A 21829-nucleotide genomic window follows, 5' to 3' on the forward strand; every position below is an offset into this window, starting at 1 on the left:
TATTTATTAAAGAAATCGTTTTAATGTTTATTTATTTTTGAGAGAGAGAGACAGAGACAGAGTGCAAGCAGGGGAGGGGCAGAGAGAGGGAGAAGTAGAATCTGAAGCAGGCTTCAGGCTCTGGACTGTCAGCACAGAGCCCGACGTGGGGCTCAAACTCGTAAACGATGAGATCATGACCTGAGGTGAAGTCGGATGCTCAACTGACTGAGCCACCTAGGCACCCCTCCATGTTTTTGAAAACAACTTTTAATTTCGAAATCTTCTTGGGATTTATTTTGTTGTATGATGTAGATATGACTCTAAATTACTGTTTTTCTCCAATTTCACTGCTGCTTTAAGATGATCTTTTTTTTTTCACATTTTCTGTCATAGATTTTAAGTCATTCAATAAAATTCTAGATACAACAGTCATTTCTGGCTGTCCTATTTTGTTCTCCTAATCTTATATTGCACCAATATGACACTACTTAATAAGTACTTCTTTATGATGAGTTTCAACATCTGAAAGGATTAGTAACTACGCATTAGTCTTATTTTTCAGAATATCCCTTGTTCTTTTCTCATGATACTTCTAGGTGAATTTTAGAATAATTCTGTTGAGTTCTAGAAAAATCCTATTGGGATTGGTTGGATTTTTATGAACCCTATACATAATTTGGAGAATCATATCTAGTCTTCACTCATCTATGACCATGATACCACCTTCCGCTTTGTAAGACTTCTTGTTTCACAGATTGTAGTCAATTTACTTTATTCCCAGATCTTTTCCATTTGTATTGCCTTGTGAATGGGATCATTATTTTTTAATTATATTTTCGCACATAGCAGTGCTATTAATTTTTTCGTTCACTTACACCAACATTTACCGAGTGCCTTCTGTGCTCTGCAGTGTGCTTGACACGAGGGACACTGGAATTAATAAGCCACAGAGTACGTCCTTAGGAAACGGATGATCTCGTGAGGACACAGGTCTATAACCAGTGTGGGCAGTGTTTTGGTGGGGAACACTCAGCAGACTCTGCAAGCCCAGAGAAGGGTCTTGGTGGAGCAGCATGGTAGGTCAGGGAGGGCTCCTGAAAGACAGGACATCTGAGCTGAATTTTAAAGGCTGACAAGGGTGGTAGCATAGGATTACTAGCCACAGTCCTGAATTCTGTAAAAATAGAATTGATTCTTTTCATTTTTCTAAGAATATGAATACATGGCAGAGGAGTGATTTTTGTTGTTGTTTCTTCCTGTCTAATATTTTCCGTCTTATCCCTCTCATGCCGTCCCTCCAGATTTTTCCCCCCATCTCCGGTTTTTCTAAAGCAATGTTAAAAGAATGAAAGTGGTAGAAAATGTAGAAAATGCCCTTATTTTGTTCCTGTTTGAAGTAATTCATAAATATCTGCCCATTAAGGATTAAAATGTTTGTGTGCTTATTAAGTTTCCCACTTACAATTCATAACCATTATGTCGGGTATATATTATTATGCCCATACACAGATGAGGACAGTGAAGGTCTGAGAGATTGAAGGAATTGTCCTAAGTCCATAGTGGTGAGGAGTATCAGAACATGATCTTGAACCTGGGTCTTTTGACCTAAAGTTTTCAGCTTCTGCCCCCTTTCTGTCATGCTTCCGCAGTCACTAGGTGCATGCTTTTGCCAAAGCAGACTGCACTTGTGAAGAGGGTTTGTTGGCAGTCTTCTTGCAGGGAAGTGTTTATCCACAGAACAAGTGGTGGCTTCGACATGCCAAACAGTGCTCCTGCCCAGGCCCATGTGTTAGAGGCTCTTTGTGAAGACGGGATGAAATCCAAGGTGCTTAAACTTAAGGTGCTTAGCTGAGCTAGGTTATTCTCTGCCTCCCCACTGTATCTTTCCCATTCTTCCCACTTATAACCTAAAGCCTCATCCTGGCAGCTCTGACCTCTTGTCTTTTGAACTTTGTTCTGCAAGCAAACACAGACCAAGAGGACAGAGGCAGAGGAGCTGGACTGCAGAGTCAGGTGGACCTGAGTTTCAGCACCAACTCTAACATGGGCTAGCTGCGCATTTTGGGCAATTCACTCAATGGGACAAAGCCTCGCTGTCTCCTTCAGTGAAGAGAGGATAGTGTATCTCGGTGGTCTTTTGTGGGGGAATAAATGAGAGCCTGTGTACCTACATAGTACCTAATGCATACTAGGTTACCTTCGTATTGCCTTTTTCCCTGCCTTTCTGATTGGTCTTGCAAATTTATTCATTCATTCATTTGCTACATATTTTATTTTATTTATTTATCTATCTATCTATCTATCTATCTATCTGTTCTGTATATTGAATGCTTCCCTACACCAAACACTGCAGTAGGCACTGAATGTATTAGCAAATGAGATAGATGTGGCCCTGACTTTGTGGAAGTTTTAGCACTGTGGAGGGAGACAGCCAGTATTCAAAGACAAAAAAAATACATCAATAAACGCAGTGAAGGAAAAGGATGGGATGATTTGAGAGGGAATAACAGAGGCAGGCCTACTTGATGTTAGGTGGCTAGGAAAGGCCCTTCTGAGACGGTGACAATCAAGCTGACACCTGAAAGGTGAGAAAGATGACAAAGGTAACAAGACCCAGATTGTGTTAGAGAAAAGTTATTCAGGCTGCTTGTGGAAAGTGGGAAGGAAGAAAAGGAGAAAGAGATTCCATTTAGGAGACTAGTGTAGAAATCTAACAGGAAGTGATGGTAGCTTAGATGGAGGTAATGGTTGTACTAATGGGTAGATAGAGACATATTTGAGAAATAATTAGAAGGGACGTGGTAATAGATTAGATGTGAGAGAGTGGCAGGGTGTCCAGGCTCACCCCCAGTGTCCGATTTGGGCAGCTGGGTGGATGATGTTCTTTATTAAGATGCGACAACTAGAGATTTGTGTTTTGGAGTGACCCTGGACTTCTGGAGATTTAATCATGCTCAGAGTTTTCCTGGGGGTGGAAGTTAGGCAGTTCTTGTCTCAAGAAGGCATTCTAGAAGGTAGGAAGGAGGTGCCCAGAAAGGGGCCCCTGAGGAAGAGTCTTCTCTCTGAGCTCCAGGTGTATAGAACCTTCCTAAGACTGAAATTGGACCAGGAAAAGCAAGAATTTCCCCCTCCCACCACCAGCCACACAACAAACACAATGCCAAGTAATGAGTAACAGCAGAATACTGCTGGGAAAGGGGCATGAAATTGGAGAGAAATCCCCTCTGTAGCCCAAACATACAGGGACTGCTGAAAACAAATTGGAACAGAAACACCGAGGAAAACCCTCTGGCATACCAGGTCCCACAGTAAGCACAAGTTAGTAGCCCACTACTTGAGGAGTTTGCAATCTGTGGTACTTTGGAAGTAACTATAGAGACAACAAAACCCAGCCCAGCTTCATCCTCTGACTACATTGGCTCAGTCTCCCCCATTTGTTGCCTTTTAGATGAAAAAATGTGCCCATTTTCAGGTGTAAATATTATTTACCTCATTCTGTTTTTCTACACATAATCTTCAACATTGAATTTAAAAATACGAGATATATACACAAATGCACACACAAGCAGGAATAAGCAAACTGTTGTGAAGAGCAATAAACCAAACCCAGAAATGGCCCACGTGTTGGAACTATCAGGTAGGAGCTGAAAAATATCAATGAATAATATGTTACAGGATATTGTAGAAAAGGTAGACAACATGCATAAAGAGGTGGGAGTTTCAGCAGAGAGATGGAAACTATAAAAATGTAATATTGAAATGCTAAAAATAACAAAGCAGCATATAATAGAAGAAGAAATTTTTTTTGATATGTTATTTTTACATAATCTCTATCCCCAACATGGGGCTTGAATTTACAACCCTGAGATTAAGAGTCACATGCTGTACTGACTGAGCCAGCCAGGTGCCCTGAGATGAAGACATTTTTTGATGGTTTGTTAGAATACTGGACACAACTAGGAAAAAAATCTTCCAGTTGAAAATAGGTTAATAGAGCTTATTCAAACAGAAACACGAAAAGAAAAAAAAAAGAGTGAGGAAAAAATTAGAACAGAGCATGCAAGAATTGTGGAAAAAATATCATGTATGTATTTGGTGTCTCAAAAGGAGAAGAGAGAAAAACTGGAACAGAAGAAATATTTGAAGAGAAATGGCTAAGAGTTTTTCAAAATTACTGAAACACAACAAACCACATGTCCAAGAATCTCAGAGTACACCAACCAGGACAAATAGAAACATACACTTTGACATATTATAGTTAAACTGTTGAAAATCAAAGATAAAATCTTGAAGGAAGCCAGAGAAAAAGAAACTTTGTTTTATTTATTTATTTATTTACTTACTTACTTACTTATTTACTTATTTATGTTTTAAGTAGGCTTCAGGCCCAGCACAAAGCCCAATGCGGTGCTTGAACTCGTAACCCTGAGATCAAGACCTGAGCTGAGATCCAGAATTGCTTAACTGACCGAGCCACCCAGGTGGTGCAAGAAACTTTAAATACAGAACAATAATGGTAATAGTTACAGCAGACTTATCATTAGAAATTCTGTAAGTTAAAAGACGTCAGAAAGATACCCTTAAAGTACTGGATGAAAAATTCCAAAACACCTCCGAAGAAAGAAGACAAAAACTTTCTGTTTCTTCTGGGACAAACAAGACTTGAAACAATGCATTACCAACAGACCTGCATGACAAGAAATGGTAAAGAAGTTCAAGCAGAAGAAAATACAGATAGATATAACAAAGTGAAGTTCAAGCAGAAGAAAATACAAATAGATATAACAAAGTGAAGATCATCACAGATGGTGATAATGAGCATACATATAAAAGACTTTTTCTTATGTTTAATTTTTTAAAAAGATCACTGACCCCTTTGGAACACCTGGATGGCTCAATCATTTGAGTGTCCAACTTCAGCTCAGGTCATGATCTCATGGTTCATGAGTCCGAGCCCCGCATCGGGGTTGCTGCTGTCAGCCTGTCAGCGCAGAGCCTGCTTTGGATCCTCTGTCCCCCTCTCTCTCTGCCCCTCCCCCACTCACACCCTATCTGTCAAAAAATAAAACATTAAAAAAAAAAGACGACAATTGACCACCTAAACCAATAATAGCATCAACATATTGTGGGATAAATAACATAGAAGTAAAAGGTGTGCCACCCATCGCACAAAGGATGGGGAAAGAAATGTAAGTACACTATTATAAGGTGTTTATGCTACATATGAGTTAGTGTAATATTATTTGAACATGAATTGTGATGAGCTAAAGAGCTGTATTGTCTATAGTTGGGCAGCTGAGAGAGAAAGACTGATGGATGGACACACAAACACGATTAACCAGTCATTAGTGGAAATGAAATGGAAACATCAATCTAAAAAGCAGAACGAGAGAGAAAAAAGGAACAAACAACAGATGAGACAATAAAAAAAAAAAAAAGACTAGCAAGATGGTTCCAATCATGTCAATTAGTACATTAAATGTAAATGGTCTAAAGAATTAAAAGGAAGAGATTTTCAGATTGGATGCAAATGCAAGGCCTAATATATGCTATCTATATGAAAACTATTTAAAATTTATATATATAGGTAGACAAAAAGTAAAATTATATATCATGCAAACAATAATCAAAGCAAAGCTAGAATGACTGTATTACATCAGAGAGTTAAATTTGGAACAAGGAATATTACAGGTAAAGGGAGATGTTACATTAAAAAGGGGTCAGTTAACAACAAGGCATTGTAATTCTAAAAATGTATGTACCTAAAGTAGAGCTTCTAAATGTCTAAAACAACATGTATAGAGGAATTTATAACATTAAATGCATATACTAGAAGGGAAAAAAAATCAAATCAGTGATCTAAATTTCCAATTCAAGAAATTAGAAAAAGAAGAAAAAATTAAAGCCAAAGCAAGCAAAAAGAAGGAAATAATAAAGATCAAAACAGAAATCAGTAAAATAGAAAACAGATAAACAGTAGAGAAAATCAGTGAAACCAAAAATGGATTCTTTGAAATGATCCATAAAATTTGTAAACTGTTAACAAGATTGGAAGAGTTAAAGAAAGAAGACACAAATTATGAACCCATAAGAAGAGGAAATAGTACTACAGATTCATAGTATTAAAAAGCTGTAAGGGAACGGGTGCCTGGCTGCCTCAGTCAGTGGAGCATGTGACTCTTGATCTCGGGGCTGTGAGTTCAAGCCCCATATTGGGTACATAGGTTATTTAAAAAATAAAATCTTTAAGAAAAAAAGATTGTAAGGGAAAATTATGACCAACTTTATGTCAGTAAATGTGATCACTTACAGAAAATAGATTCCCTGAAACATGCAAACTACCAAAGCTCACTCAAGAAGAAATAGATAACCCAAATATTCCTATATCTTTAAAGAAATTGAATTTGTAATTAAAAACCTTCTAAGAAAACTACAGGCCAAGTTGACTTTATTGGTGAATTCTACCAAACATTAAAGGAAGTGATTATAGCAATATTATAAAAACTTCGAGAAAACAGAGGAGGAGGAAAACACTCCCTAACTCATTTTATGAGACTGATATCTCATATGACTATAGATGCAAATATCCTCAACAAAATACCAGCAAACTGAACCCAACAACATATAGAAAGGATTATGCTTTGACTGAGCGAGATTCATTTCAGGAATGCAAGGTTGACTTAACATGTGAAAATCAATTAATATAATTTATGAATAGAGGGGTGCCTGGGTGGCTCAGTCGGTTAAGCGTCCAACTTCGGCTCAGGTCATGATCTCACATTTGTGAGTTTGAGCCCTGTGTCGGGCTCTGTGCTTACAGCTCAGAGCCTGGAGCCTGCTTCAGATTCTCTGTCCCTCTCTGTCTGCTCCACCCCCCACTTGCGCGTGCGCTCTCTCTCTCTCAAAAATGAATAAACATAAAAAATTTTAAAAAATATATATCAATAGAATAAAAGACAAAACCCACATGATAATGATAATTTCAGTAGATGTGGAGAAAGCATTTGACAAAATCCAACACCCTTTCCTGATAAAAACCCCTCAACAAACTAGAAGTTCACATCTTCAACCTGATAAGGAGGCACCTATGAAAAACCAATATCTAACAACATATATAATGGTGAAAGATTGGATGTTTTTCCCCTAAGATCAGGAACATGACAAGGATGTCTCTTCTCACCACTTCTATTCAGTATTGTAGTAGAGGTTCTAGCCAATACAATTAGGCAATATAAAATAAAAGGCATCCAGATTAAAAGGGGGAAGTAAGACTATTTCTGTTTGCAGATGACATGATTTTGCATACAGAAAATCCTAAGGAATTCACACACACAAACCCTATTTTAACTAATACATGATTTCAGCAAGATTATAGAATACAAGGTCAATATAAAAACATCACTTTTATTTCTATACACTAGCAATAAACAATCTGAAAATGTAATTAAGAAGTCAATTTCATTTATAATAGCATCGGAAAGATGAAAATACATGGGGATAATAAAAAGAAGTATACATCTTATACCCTGAAAACTACAAATCACTGTTGAAAGCAATTAAGGAAAATCTAAACAAATGGAAAGACATCCCACTTTTATGGATCAAAAGACTTAACTTGTTAAGATATATCTGTATCTGTATCTATACTCTCTCTCTTTCTACACACACACACACACACACACACACACACACACACACATAATAAATACAAGATCCATTTTTAACTTTAGGAAAAGTGCCCAGGCCTTTAATGACTATGTGCTTAAAACAAACAAACAAACAAACACTTTTCTGAAGTTCAGTGGTTACTCTGATCACATTTTAGTTTTTCCTGTTAAATTCAATTAAAATTAATTCTAATGGTTTTAAGTTTAAAACTGGCTTATAGAATACAATCTGTTTTTGTAAAATGATTTTTATCTTTCTTCCCTTGATACGTATGTATAGAGACATCTGGATTGTTGTTTAATACATGCTAACTGGTTATTTCTGTAGGGGGGATATTTTGAGATGATTTTTAATTTTCTTTCTGTGTTGTACAGAATTGGTTTTTTGCTTTTTAAGATAATCATGGCATTTTTAAAAAATTAAAAAACTATTTTTGAAAGCACACGAAGGCTAACTATTGGGCCCCAAAGTAGAGATGTCAAGGAAGCCGTTGAATATCTGAGTCTGGGATTCAGAGGGGGAAAGTCTGCAGCGGAGAGGATAAATTTGGGAGTTGGCAGCATAGAGATGATTTCTGAAGCTCAGAGGAACGGATGAGATCATCTTGAGGAGAGACTTACAAGAGACCGTGCTCTGTGCATCCGCAGCACTTGGAGGATGTTGGGGAGGAGCCTGCAGTGAAGCCAAAACTGACGGTTCACGGGGTAGGAGGAACACCTACCTCTTAGCACTTGCAGAGACAAGTGCTAAGTCGGGAAGGAGCCAGGCAGTTTTGAGAAGATGCTGGGATGTTGTTCAAATGCAAGGGTTGCCCGCCTGGATTTCGTTCCACAACATCTGTTCATTGTGTGCTTTCTTTTCTGTTTCCCAAAGCTCGAGAGTTAGAGATCCAGCAATCGCTTCAACTCCATTCAGAGAATAATGTCGAGACCTCTAAGAGGTTTGGGGCGTGGCTAACAGTTGGGTCTTTGGGGAGCTGCTCACTGTCAGCAAATGTGGACAACATGTTTGGAGAACACTTGTATGGTTTTTAAATTGGCCACAAGTAGCTTCTGTTTGATAAATGCTTTATTCGACTTGCCAGTTTAAGGCAAGTAGCCTCTGTAATAGTAGATATGTGTTTACACGTCACTGTAACCCACTCAACTTACAGGTCTTTATCCTGCTTACTTGGCAGTCTTTCTTGCCGGGGCTAAAAGTTTAAACCTTTAAAACCTCTCTGTCTGTTGACAAAAGATCAAGTCTGGGGAGAGAGAGAGCTTAGGTTGTTTGTCTCGGCTCTCCCCTCGAGAGTCTGTAACCTTGGCTCTGTAGCTTAGAGGGTTCGCCCTCCCTAGGGAACTCTGGGGCCAATGCCAATCATAGGCTCCACCCTTTTTGAGTTCATCAAGCTTATGTAGGGCTGAAGCTTCAGTCTGCCTGTCTGTGACGTCGGCCATTGGTAGCTGATGACTATTCCCGCCTGTTGCTGGGACCTGTTTCTGTCTCACCCAGACTCTCTGTCAACATCCTGGCATCCAGCAGAACCCTCCGCCTCAGCTCTTCTCCCGGCACCATGCACCCTTCAGCACCCTTCAGTCCTCAGCCATCCTCGCCAGGAGGGCCACACATGCCCCGTCTCATAGGTGCCATTCTCTTGGCTCTCCTAATCCTTGCACTCGCTTCTGCACCAGCCCCGATGCACTGGTGTGTGCGTGAGGAAGGTGATTTGTCAGGTCGTGCAGCGCGTGTAGACATGCGGTTTGAAGGGACGAGGCTTGGATGTGGATCTGATTAGTTTTCCGATTTTCTCCCCTTCTAGGTAATACTTACCAATATTCAAAACAGAAGCCCTAAGCCTGGCCCTGCTCCCCACGATCAAGAACTAGGTTTTTTCCTAGAAACAGGACTTCAGAGAGCCCATGTCCTCTATTTCAAAAATGGGTAAGCCTTCTTCATTTTTTAAATCAGGTTCCTAAAGAAGGAAAATAGAAAGCCTTACAATGCCATCTCCGGTTTAGCTATTGTAACAAAGCAATTTTAAATATGAACTACGATTGGAATAGTTTTTTAGAATAATGGGTATAGGCTCTTTTGTCTGTTCTCCCCCGGCTCTCTCACTTTGCCATGAGGTTTGAAGGTGGGAGAGGGAGGAAGGAGGGCTGTATGGGTATGAGTCACATGAACGAAGCACCGGCCCAGCGGGAGTCGGGGGGGGGGGGGGTCCGATGGGAGCCTGCTTTATGCCATCCTTCCTCCGTGGCAGTGGCTCTGCACACAGGCCTCCCCCTTCTTTTGGGGGACAAGTTCATGACATGGAAATCCCAGCACACAGGATCACTGTCCCTTGAATGGCTTATCAGTCCAGAGACTTGAGTTTGCCAAATATCGGACAGTTTTTATGAACGTGGGGGCGGCTCTGAGGCCACACAAGAACGCTTTCCATTTGAGCTGCCTTTGGAAAGGGCATGTGAGGGCTAGCTGTCTAAGGCATTTGGTGGCGGTTTTCCTTTTTGTGTGGCTCTTACAAGAAATGCGATGATTGTGTTCCAAATCTCTTCAGCTGTCCCTTGTTTTGACCTTGTGCTGCAGGATAGATGTACATGAAGTCCAACAGTAGGTATCTGGCTCTTCCGTAGCTCCTCCTGGGCTGGGCACGGGAGGCCCCTAGGGGCCCATCCCCCTTCCTCTAGGAATAGTCACGTAGCGCTTTGAACGACAGAGGGGACGCAGGTCCCAGCCTTGGGATAAATGAACAGTGGAGTTGCTCCCTGTTCATTTTTAAGAGCTTCAAACCTTGGGGGCGTAGCTCATGGAAATGGCATTTCATCTGCCTGGGGGCTCAAAGCCACACGCCTCCATCTTCTATTTGTTGTGCGTAAATGCTGATTTTCCCAATCTTGTTAAACTGTTTGTAGAGAAGGCCTGTTTGGCTCCAAAGGCCATTGATTCAGATTGGCACGGCCTGTGAAGGGCCGCAAGGACACCCCAAGGTTTGGACTGGCTTGAGGCCTTGGCACCAAGAAGATGCTCTCAAGTTTGATCTCATCCTCCACTGACTGAGATCATCTGAGCGATAGTGCATGTCCCCTAAGCTCCATTTTTAGTTCTATTTCCAGTGATGTTATAAATAGAGGGAGAAGGGAGGGAGCATGGAATATTTTTTTGAGGATCTGTTTCTTCTCCCTTTTAATAATAAGTGGTGGGCATCAAGGAGAGACCCTGACCTTGCTCTCCCTCCCTCTAACCTGTAAGTGTGTGTGGTTAACTCCCAGATGCAAGTCTGGAGGGGTGAATGCGTTCCCTTGGGGCTCTCAGAGGTGCCAAACCAATACCTGCTATTGAAAATGCTTTGTGTAAGATTGGTGAGGGTGGGCTGGATCATTTGTTTTCATCTGAAGCCTATTCATTGAGGAGGAAGCCAGTCATACTGGGCTCTGGCCTCCTGCCCTGAAATGTTGGTGGTCCACCGGAGTCCAACTGAAAAATAATAATGATGAGAAGTTTGCACGAGATGATGGATTACATGCCAGGAATTGCTTACCGGCTCATTTCTCTTTTTGTTTCACCCAAGTTCAAGGAGATTCCCATTTGACGTAGCCAAAGTGAAGAGACCGCTTAACTTTGAAGCCTTTTCTTCTCCTTTCTTGCCGTCTTGCTGTTCTGTCTGGGCTCTGAAGACCAGTGAGGGGATTGGCCAGCTACTCCAGAGGGTCCTTGCCAGCTGCAGCGTCCTGAAGGCTGGGATTGTGCGGCAGTGATGAGAGATTACTTTGGGGTGGATAGAGGTGAAGGCCAGTTAGGGGACCACAAAACGTGGATGAAAAGAGAAAAAGCAGCTGGAGCTTTTGGTCATGCCCAGTGCTTCCAGCACCACCTGACTTAGAGCAGTGGGTTTCTCAGGGCCCAAAAGCCAGACCTGGGTCATTTGTCAGTGGACGTCTGCAGCTAGGGTCTCTGCAGAGTAGGTGGGGACATCCGGAGGTAGCTGCTGTCCCTAAGCACCAGTGGCTTCTTACATCCCATCTCCTCATGTGTTTGCTCCTTTTCATCTTTCTGCCCCTGAAAAATATGTATCTGGAAGGATATAATGGACAGGGTTAGACTGATTTGCAAGGATAAGAAAATGTACTGTAGAGAGCTTCGTAATAAGAGATGGAAATCCATAAAGCAGATCTTTTTCTTTAGAAATACACTTAGGGGCTCCTGGGTGGCTCGGTCAGGTAAGTGTCCAGCTCTTGATTAGGCTCAGGTCATGACCTCATGGTTCGTGAGTTCGAGCCATGCATCGGGCTCTGTGCTGACAGTGTGGAACCTGCTTGGGATTCTCTCTCTCTCTCCCTCTCCCTCTCTGCCCCTCCCCCCACTCACACTCTCTTGCTCTCTCTCAAAATAAATACACAAACTAAAAAAAAAAAGAGAAATATACTCAGATGCCCTCAGCTTTTTAGTTGTCAACCCTGAGGACTTAATGAGTTTTAGTAATCAACTTTATACTTTTGTAATTCTCCCATCTTTTCTAAGAGTCAGTGCCAAACCAGTGAACTTGGGTCTCTTTCAGAAAGAGCCTGAGCTCCAGACCTTGGATCCCAGGGATGCCGTTGTGTTCACCAAGGCTCTTACTTTGTCATCACTGACCCTCACAGTGTTCGCTCTTTCCTGGGCACTGCTGCCCCGTGAGGCTGGCGCTGTAGGTCACCCCACGGGAACACGGTGACCTGGCTGCCGTTCTGCCATCAGTCCTTCCAGCCCTGTGCCACACAGGGGAAGGTCTGTCTGTGTGTGGAGACGCTTGGTCCATGGCCTGCCGTCATCCTGCCCCGCTGGGAGGAAGCGCTGGACCCAAGCATGAGGCGTTGCCAGGGGACGGTTCCCAGGCTCTGCTGTTGATTGGGGTTTTCTCATCACATTTTTCCTCATGTCTCATGCAGAGCATGTCCCAGGTCACCATTTCTTCCTCTCTCCTCCTCTCCCCTGGCCCTTCCTGCAGCCTCTTTCCTCCTGGAGGGAGAGAATGCTTGGTGCCATCCCAGCGCCATTCTGCCCCGTCTGTTTCACATCTAGTTCTTACCCTGTGGGTAGCTCAGCCTCTGCAGAGGGTGAGATCAGAGAGTGTTAGCCTTCAAGCACCAGGACTGCTCCCTCCGTGGGTTCTCGGAGGGCGTTGCCCAGGCTGGCGCTCGGATGAGGGGCAGCGAGAGTGGGAGCCAGAGGCCTTGGACTTGGATGGAGCCAGTCCTTCTTCTCACTGGGTCTCAGTTTCTTTATCTGTGAAATGGGCGTAATCCCACCTATGTCACAGAGCTGAGGTAACGCACACGTGAGAAAATGCTCGTGGAAGCGCTTTGTAGGGCATCAGGCGAGCGGCAGGCGCTAAGTTGTCATTTCTGGTGATGATGGTGCCCAGCCGACTTTCCAGCAGGAAGTGGAACCAAGTTGAAGCAGGAGTTTGTGAAGCAGCCATCACTCATTTGGTTGCTGAGGCTCATACCACACGTTTTTCAGGGAAGGGCATTTATTTGTGACTGCTGCTTTGGGTGAGCTGTGCTCAAGATGTGTTATCAGTGAGCTTGGATAGCCCTAATGACCGATGGCCTTGGTGCTTTAGGGAAAGGAGGTGGGGTGACTGGTCTGATGTGGTAGCCACGGGTGTTCACTGGGCAGCACAGGGGGTCTCAGCCTGGCGCTCCCCTCAGCCTTCTTTTTTTTTTTTTTTTTGAAAGATTTTTTAAAATTTTATTTTTAAGTAATCTCTACACCCAACATGGGGGCTCGAACTCACAACCCCAAGATCAAGAGTCGCACGCTCTTCTGACTGAGCCAGCCAGGTGCCCCTCCCCTCAGCCTTCTAAGGAGAAGAGAAATGATTCTCCTCTCTTCAGTCCCCATGGCTCTTCCGGGAAGCTTGGCTTTGGGATTCCAGTTATTGATTACATGCTGTTTTAGGAATATTTGATCATCTTTTATAAACAGAGGTCAGCAAAGGACATTTCAAGTGGTTTTGCTTCTTGTCAGCCATGTCCGAGGTACTGGCTGAGCAAAACGGATTGCAGTGTGTGTTTTCCCTGGCTCTGAATTTCTTTTACTTCAGGGAGGGTGGGGACAAGTTAAAACAAGGCAAATACCAGCGACACCTGGGAGGCGTGCCTGTGGGTTGTAGTTTTTGCTAGAGCGCATCCTGGAGTTGTACCTGGGAGACCCCGACTCAGAGAAGGTGGGAAGTCAGGCCTGTGGTCAGACTCTGAGCTCCCCGAGATGCTTGTGGCCACACTGGGGAGTAAAGCGGTGTAGAGCGCCTTTTTGGAGTTTTGTTATTACAGGCAATCAAATAGACCGCTAATCACCACTGTGCATTGGCTTTAAAGATTCCTAGACTTCCCCAGTAATTTTGGTGCCCTTTGTAACTGTTCAGCTTGGCTTACTGTAGCCCAGAATCAGCAGGCCAAAAAGGGGCAGAGAGGCCTGCAGTGTCCCACGGGCTGCTGAGTAGGGTGCTTCCTGTGTTTATGGTCCCCAGATAGCAGCCACAGGCAGACAGACTCCTACGGCCCATGTGACCATGGGGAGGGGGCCAGCCAGGAAGCCAGGGGGGCCGTGCTGCATGCACCATCTCCCCAGGCACTGAAGCAGCTTGGCCTTCACCTTTGCCTGCTAGCTGGCCTACCGGCTGTCTTCCCACCTACAGTGGTCTGAAGTTTTCCCTTCTTGAACAGCACATGACTTTTTTGTATCAGAAGCCAACGGCGAACATGGGAGAATTCAGACACATTTCCAGGAAGCTGTGTATCAACTTCTTGTCCGTGACGATCTTCCAGGGATTCAGAGATTAGAAGGAAATGGGCCTGCACTCTAGGAGATAGTAGGAGAAAAGAAAAGGTTAAGGCATAAACCTAAGTAGGGGCGCCTGAGTGGCTCAGTCGGTTAAGCATCTGACTTCGGCTCAGGTCATGAACTCGCCGTTTGTGGATTTGAGCCCTGCATCGGACTCTGTGCTCACAGCTCAGAGCCTGGAACCTGCTTCAGATTCTGTGTCTCCCTCTCTCTCTGCTCCTTCCCCACTCATGCCCTATCTCTCTAGGTCTCTCAAAAATAAACCTTAAAAAAAAAAAAAAGACGTAAACTTAAGTAACTTTAAAGGTTGTGAAATGAAGGAGGACACCTGATTACTTTAACTGAAGTGAGCTCGAGTTTCTAGGCCCATTTATTTATTCACTCAGCAAGGTCATTTGTTCATTCGTTTAGTGAGGATTATTGCTTACCTGTGAGGTAACGGACCCCATCTGAGTTAGGTGCTGGTGAAAAGGAGGGGCAATGTCCCTGCCCTCCTGCAACTTACAGTCCCATGGGGAGTTAGGAATTAAAACAAGCAATTTCGGGATAGTTTGTGTAGTTGCCAGGGCAAGGTCCAGGTTGCCACAAAAGCAAATAGGAAAGCGGCCATGTTGAGACAGCCTCACGATTTGTAAAGGGAGTAAAGCTTTGAGGATGTGCACTTGAAATGCTGTCAATGCAAATCGACTAGGGAGTGCCAGGGCTACCTCCCAAATAGCTGGTAGAACTATGGAGTTAGAACTCTAGTCAGCATCGTATACATTCGGCTGGAGTGAGGGTTTATGTAGAGATCTGTGGATTTTCACATAAACTTCTCAGCATAGGGCCTGGCACGCCATAGATTTGGCCAGTCATCTGACAAGTATTTGTTGAGTTCTGCTGTATGTCAAGTACTGGGCTTGGTACTACATTGGCCAATAGAAGAGACATAGTCCAGGCTATCAGGGAGGATGCAGTCGACTGAGGGAGACAGATAATAAACTGGGAAACCGATGTGTACAATTACAAATTGGAAGAAGTGTCAGGCATTGAGTGGGTGCAGTGGAGGCAAAGAGCAGAGGACCTGCTTATGTAGGGTGGTCAGTCCAGGCCTGCCGAGGAGGAGACGCTGAGCCCAGGACTTGACCGTGAGAAGGAGGTAACCCTGCCAACAGCAGGAGAAAGAGGATTCCAAGCAGAGCAGCCAGCATGTGCAGAGGTCTGGACGCGGGAAAGACCTTGGCGTGTTTCAGAATCTGAAAGGATTCTGCGTGGCTGAAGCAGTTGCAAGGGGAGAGTCACAGACTCGGTCCCGAGGACTTTTGGTCAACCTAACTCACTGCCCTGAGCATGTCACACGAGTCATTTCCCTGCTAAGGAAAATTTCCATAATAGTTGAACTGATGGCGGGGTATAGAATCTGGAAATCTGGGGACTTATCAGAGCACATTTGTTTCAATCACTGCCCTTTACAGATGGGGAATCTGAGAGCCAGAGAAATCACATTCAGTATCATCTAATAAATGTGTATTGAGAACCTTACTGGGTTACTTTACTGATGCCGAACACTGATCTAAGAACAGGTGAGACCCAGTCAGTGCCCCTGTGGAGTTTCCATTTTGGTTGGGAAAACAGTCAGTAGATAAGGCAGCAGGATTTTATTTTTTTTTTATTATTATTTTTTTCAACGTTTATTTATTTTTGGGACAGAGAGAGACAGAGCATGAGCGGGGGAGGGGCAGAGAGAGAGGGAGACACAGAATCGGAAACAGGCTCCAGGCTCTGAGCCATCAGCCCAGAGCCTGACGCGGGGCTCGAACTCCCGGACCGCGAGATCGTGACCTGGCTGAGTCGGACACTTAACCGACTGCGCCACCCAGGCGCCCCAAGGCAGCAGGATTTTAAATCACACAACTAGTTGGTGGCACAGCTGGGGCTTGGACCTCCTCCTGACACCCAGTCCTGTTCTCTCACCACTTGGCCCACATGGACCATGCCCAGTTGGTACCCTGTTCTTGACAGTGGTGCACTGGGCAGCGTAGCTTGGAGGAATACGTTACACTTAGAAAACAAGGACTTTTAAAAGCCAGTCGAGATGTAATTATTTATGTAACAGAATGCATCAGCCAAATCTTCTCTGTTTTGTTTAAATGTAGACTAGGTCTGGCTAATCCCTTAATGCCATCAGAACTTTAGTATGGAAACAAAGGAATCTTTGTCAATTTTAATTATGAAACCCCAAGACCACTTTCAGTGATAAATTATGGGGAATGAATTATAGGGAACAGGTAATTGCTTTCAATGTACTCACAATGAATGTTGGAGCCCTGTGTTGTCCGAAAGCTTTACGAGTGCAAGGGAGCTGTGTCCATGTTGGTCTGCCCTTGGCTTTAGTGGAAGAGGGTAGGTCATTTTAGGCTTCCAAAGTGCTGAGATGGGAGGGTTGAAAGGGGAGGGACCAGTGAACTAACCGGCAGTTCACTGCATCTCATAAAGGCCTCTGCGCACATGGTTTTGACCGGCTGTGCGCTGCCTCCTTTCAGTCACCATTTAGAATTGGGAGTTCCCTGAAACATGAGCTAGTAGATGAGTTTATTTCAGTTCTTTGCAATAGATTTGTCTCTGTGGTTATTTTCTGTTTTGATGGGGGCAGGAGGGGAGGGAGAGATTATTTGTTTATTCATTCACTTATTTATTCATCCATCAAATATTCATGGGCTAGGAGCTAGGGTTAAGCGCACAAATGATCCCTATGGACTTTCTAGTTCAGCAGGAAAATAAAAATTCCCAGTGAGTCAAGCCTTCGGAAATAGGACAAAGACAACGCTAATTTTTAAATTTTTAAAAATTTACCCTTTCGCTTGGCAAGTTTTCCTGAAAGAGATAGTTGTACAATACAATGTCTGACAATCAAAGTTAACAGGTTTTTTTTTTTTTTTTAATATTCCCAATACCTCTTGATATGACTGGAGATTGATCCCCCTGGGAATTACTGATAGCAGTGGCAATATTTGCAGAACAATTCTTGGGTCATGCTCTGGATGGGGGTAGCCCAAAAAAGCACACACTGGTGGTATCCGTGGTATCAGGAACACTACCCACCTCTGTTTGGTTTCAGATGATGTGTCGTGACCTTCACTTGTTCTGCCAGCATAAATATCTGAGGATATTTACCTGAGGATGAAATGGTGAACAGCCCTACCTGCTCCTTGCTCCCGGAGAGAAATTCGATCATTATATTCTTGGGTGTCTAGGGCTGAGATAGTGCTCAGAAGGGAAGGTCCCCATTTCTGTGGGAGTCCATTTTAAAATGACATTGACCTAGATTTGGTGGTGAGGGGAGGTTTTCCTGAGGGAGTGACTGAGCAGAAGCCTGAGAAGATAAATCATTCCATGGCAGCTAAGTGGCAAAGTCAAGGGTTGGGGGGGTGGTGCTTATTGTGTAGAAGCCTGCAGGCTAGCCCAATGGACCCATCTTTTTTTTCTGTCTTTCTTTCTCCTTAGCGTTGAACCAGCATCACATATACTATACACAGGGCTCACCAGGGTCTTCTCAGGTTCAGTGAAACACTCTAACTCACAAGACTTTCACAGGCCACAGTGGACACCCATCTAGATGGAAGAATCCAGAACAGGATTGTAAATTGCCAGCAGGGCAACGTCAGGGGTTTCTCTTCTTTGTGAATCATGGTCTCAGCAGTCCGTATGGCCACCCAGCAGCTGTTGTGTTTGCCCCTCCCCCATCAAGTGGCAGAGAATGAGCCTCGCAATTAGTGGGCACGGGATCTGTCCCAAGTACTCAGGGTTCCCCTAGGGAGGTGCTCAGTTTTAAGCCCTCACATTTGAGGAAGCCCAAGCTACGACGTCCTTGTCAGATGTATATGGTTCCTTCCAGTCCAGATGCAAGTTATCAATCAGGGGTCACTTTTATCATAAGCAATGTTGCCTGGTAACATAATTGACGTTTTATCTTTATTAGGTTTCCTGGGAAACAGAACTGGAAAGTTAACCTCGGGTCAAGTTCTCAAGCAGACAAGGAAGGGAATTTGTTAACCCTTTGCTCGCATTGTATTTTTTTTTTCTTATCTAATTTGTCGGTCTCCCATCACTAGAATATACGTTCCACTTGGGCAGAAGTTTCTCTTTTGTGTGGGGAGCAATGTCTGGTACAGAGCTGTACGTGAATGAACGAGTGAGTAAATGAGCTTCTTGTTTTCAGCTGAGATAGCCATGGCTCACAGATGGCTGACATTTGTGTGCTTACCTTAAAATTAGGTGATGTAGCATATATTTATCGAGAGCTCAATGGAACTTACTGCCCCAGTTAACTGCTTCTCGGTGGTAAGGAGGGAGATGTGCTCTCCTCATCTAGGTCTTTCTGCATATCATGTCCTTCTGTTAAAGGAGGGTGGAGGGGGCGAGGCATCAGATAACTTCCTTGACCTCAGTAGAAAGTAATACATTTTCTGGGTAAAGCTTTGGGACCTCTGCTTTCCTCCTTACCTCTGGGATTGGAGGATATTTGCAGTAATGGCGGCTTAACTATAAGAAAGTTCTCAAGCAGGCCCTGGCCTAGCTTAGTGCTCCTAGCTTAGTGGAATTTTGGTGACTGCAGGCCTCCTCACGGAAGCCTCATATGCACCCGTCTGGCTGGGAGTCCAGAGTTCCCACAGCAGGGACGAGAATGACTGTCTTCAGTGGTTTAGTTGTTGAGAAAGTTTGCTCCCAGGGCTTTCCAGACCCGCATTTTTCAAGTAAGGAACTCTTCGAGTTGAAACTTCTTGGGGCAAAGTTGGACACTGAAGCACGTCAGAGTATTTTAAGTGTGGCCTTTGTACGCGGCCCCCCAAGGGCCGACTGTTGAAATGACACATGTGTGTTGGGAAAGAGGAATTCGCATCCTGTCTGGTCAAGAAGGAAGCCAAATTTTACCCTCTCTGAGCCTGTCAGATTCCGGGAAGCTTTCCTGGTGGTTTAGTGATATCCATGCCACAGAGCAAGTCCAGAGGTATTAGCCCTGGAAGCAGGGTGGATGGGAAGGAGAGGGGTGGGGACACAGGCAGCACCCCTGTTCTGGCTCTTGGCCAGAGCAAACTCATTAAGCCACTGTTTTCTTTCCCTGGTTTCGGTGTCAAATGCGTTAATACTTTACACGAGAACAGGGTCGGAGGGGATGGGGTACCCAGCTCTTTCAAGGGATACTTCCTACCTATTTCTTTTTAAATCATTGTGTTTCTCTCCATTCTTTTTTTCTCAGAGGTATTTTTAGTCAAGTCTTAAAGTGGCAGAGAGAGATTGAGCTAAAGCCCAGAAAATGACAAAGGCATCTTTGCAGAATTTCTGACTTTTCTTAGGAACTACTAGAACCTTCTACTGAAAACGAGCGGGGTTATACATTTTCTTACAAATATCTGCCTTTATATTTGTATATTTATTTTTATATGGCAATATCTGCCATAGATCTGTACACCAACAAGGAAATCTACGATATAATTGTATTTTCTCATAGCAAAGCTCTCTGTTAAATTACAAGATTTTTATTTTTTCATTTTTTATTTTTTTTAATGTTTATTTATTTTTGAGAGAGAGACAGAGTGTGAGCGTGTGGGGAGCAGAGAGAGAGAGGGAGACACAGAATGTGAAGCAGGCAACAGGCTCTGAGCTGTCAGCACAGAGCCCGACGCAGGTCTCAAACCCCCGAACCTTGAGATCATGACCTGAGCCAAAGTCGGATGCTTAACCAGTTGAGCCACCCAGGTGCCCCTGTTAAATTACCAGACTTTTAAAAATTAATGAATTATTTCTTTTCAATTGACATTTGGTTTTTCCACTTTCCTCTCTATTTTAGGTTTGAATTTTTCCTGTTTATTTGTGAGTTTGGTGGTAATTCTTTAGGCCTGGCACAGACACATGGTACCTTTCTTCTGCTAGCTCTTCCTCCCATATCCTCTCTGTGCTGGCAGGTGCTTGGCTGAAGGGTGTGGTAGCTGGTTCTCCTTTGAATCTCCCTGGCAATTAGCATCAGAAGCAACAATCTATGCATGTTGGAAATAAGCAGCTAAAATATCAGGAGAATCAGATGCTGTGTTTCTTCTGAAGAATGCCCCAGAAAAACTCATTAGCCAGCCTTGGTAAAACCTCTGAATTACAGATTAAAAAAAAAAAAAAAGATGCAATTATGTTGCTTTCAAGTACATTTTGAGCTAGTTTTAAGAAAAAAAACTATTGCCGACTCAGTTCCATCAATGTTTATTGAGAGCCTGCTGGGCGCCCGTCACTAGGGTAAGCTCTGGGATAGGAGACGAATGAAAACTGTTCTCCGAGCCCATGGGGAAGACAAGGATGTTGACGAACAATTTTAACACCTGGTGAAAAGCACAATCATAAAGGGATGGGTTGGAGAAAAGAAGGGGGAGGAAGGAAGAAACAGCCACCTCCCTATGTGAGCTCATCCAGTTTCTTAGAAGAATTGACATTTGAACTTGGTCTTTGAAGGAGGGGTTACAGTTTCCCATCTTAGGGAGGACTGGGGGGACAGGGGTGTTAGTCACAGGTGAATGATAGATCTATCAGGCCAGATACATTTCATACGCTCATTGAAGGCAGCATTGTCTAGTGGTTAAAGAGCACTGACTCTAGATTTTATAGAGACATTCACCAGCACTGTGATCTTGGCAAGTTTCTTGACCTCTCTGTTTCAGTTTCCCTATTTGTAAATTATATAATAGTGCTATAATATATAGCATATATATATTATATATATATACTATATATATATATATATATATATATGCTATATATATAATAGGATAATAATAGTGCTAATTCATGTGTTGTTTAAGCAGATTAAGTGGGTTCAGTAACGATAGTGTGCTTGAACAGTGTCTGGCACATAGTAAGCTCTATACCAAGGTTTGATCAGCTCCACAGACTGAAGGATTTCTCAGCTTCCTAGAGGGAAAGGTACGATTGGCAGCTAAGAAATCTGGGAAAGTGATGACAACAGGGGCCGCATGGCTTTTGGATCTTCTTACGTATCCACGTAAAAAAGACACAGTAGGGGCTCCCGGGTGGCTCAGTCGGTTGAGCGTCTGACTTTAGCTCAGGTCATGGTCTCATGGTTCCTGAGTTCCAGGCCCATGCCAGGCTCTGTGCTGACAGCTCAGAGCCTGGAGCCTGCTTCGGATTCTGTGTCTCCTTCTCTCTCTGCCCCTCCCCCACTTGCACCTTGTTCGTCTCTCTCTTAAAAATAAATAAACATTAAAAACATTTTTTTTAAAGATACCGTAACCAGGCAGCAAACCCAAAACAACATTTATAACAGAACCAGATGCCAAGGTATACTCGTGAACACCAAGGTACAAGCTGATGTGACAACTCCCGACAGCTA

General features: G+C 43.5%; 1 protein-coding gene across 5 annotated transcripts in view; it reads left to right on the forward strand.

The window, feature by feature from the left end:
* Positions 1-21829, forward strand: part of TTC7B (tetratricopeptide repeat domain 7B) — a 254836-nt gene that overhangs the window by 70263 nt on the left and 162744 nt on the right. For 4 of the 5 annotated variants that reach the window (XM_047080223.1, XM_047080226.1, XM_047080224.1 and 1 more), the window contains one exon: positions 9452-9573. The exons of the other annotated variant lie outside the window; for it this stretch is intronic. In XM_047080223.1, coding sequence (XP_046936179.1) covers positions 9452-9573 — 122 coding nt within the window. The remainder of the gene's footprint in view (positions 1-9451; positions 9574-21829) is intronic. 5 annotated transcript variants of the gene reach the window in all.

The sequence above is a fragment of the Lynx rufus genome, unplaced genomic scaffold, assembly GCF_022079265.1.
Source record: "Lynx rufus isolate CCGP_SWC_20201006 ecotype Redwood Valley unplaced genomic scaffold, mLynRuf1.p SCAF_17, whole genome shotgun sequence".
Taxonomy (NCBI): domain Eukaryota; kingdom Metazoa; phylum Chordata; class Mammalia; order Carnivora; family Felidae; genus Lynx; species Lynx rufus.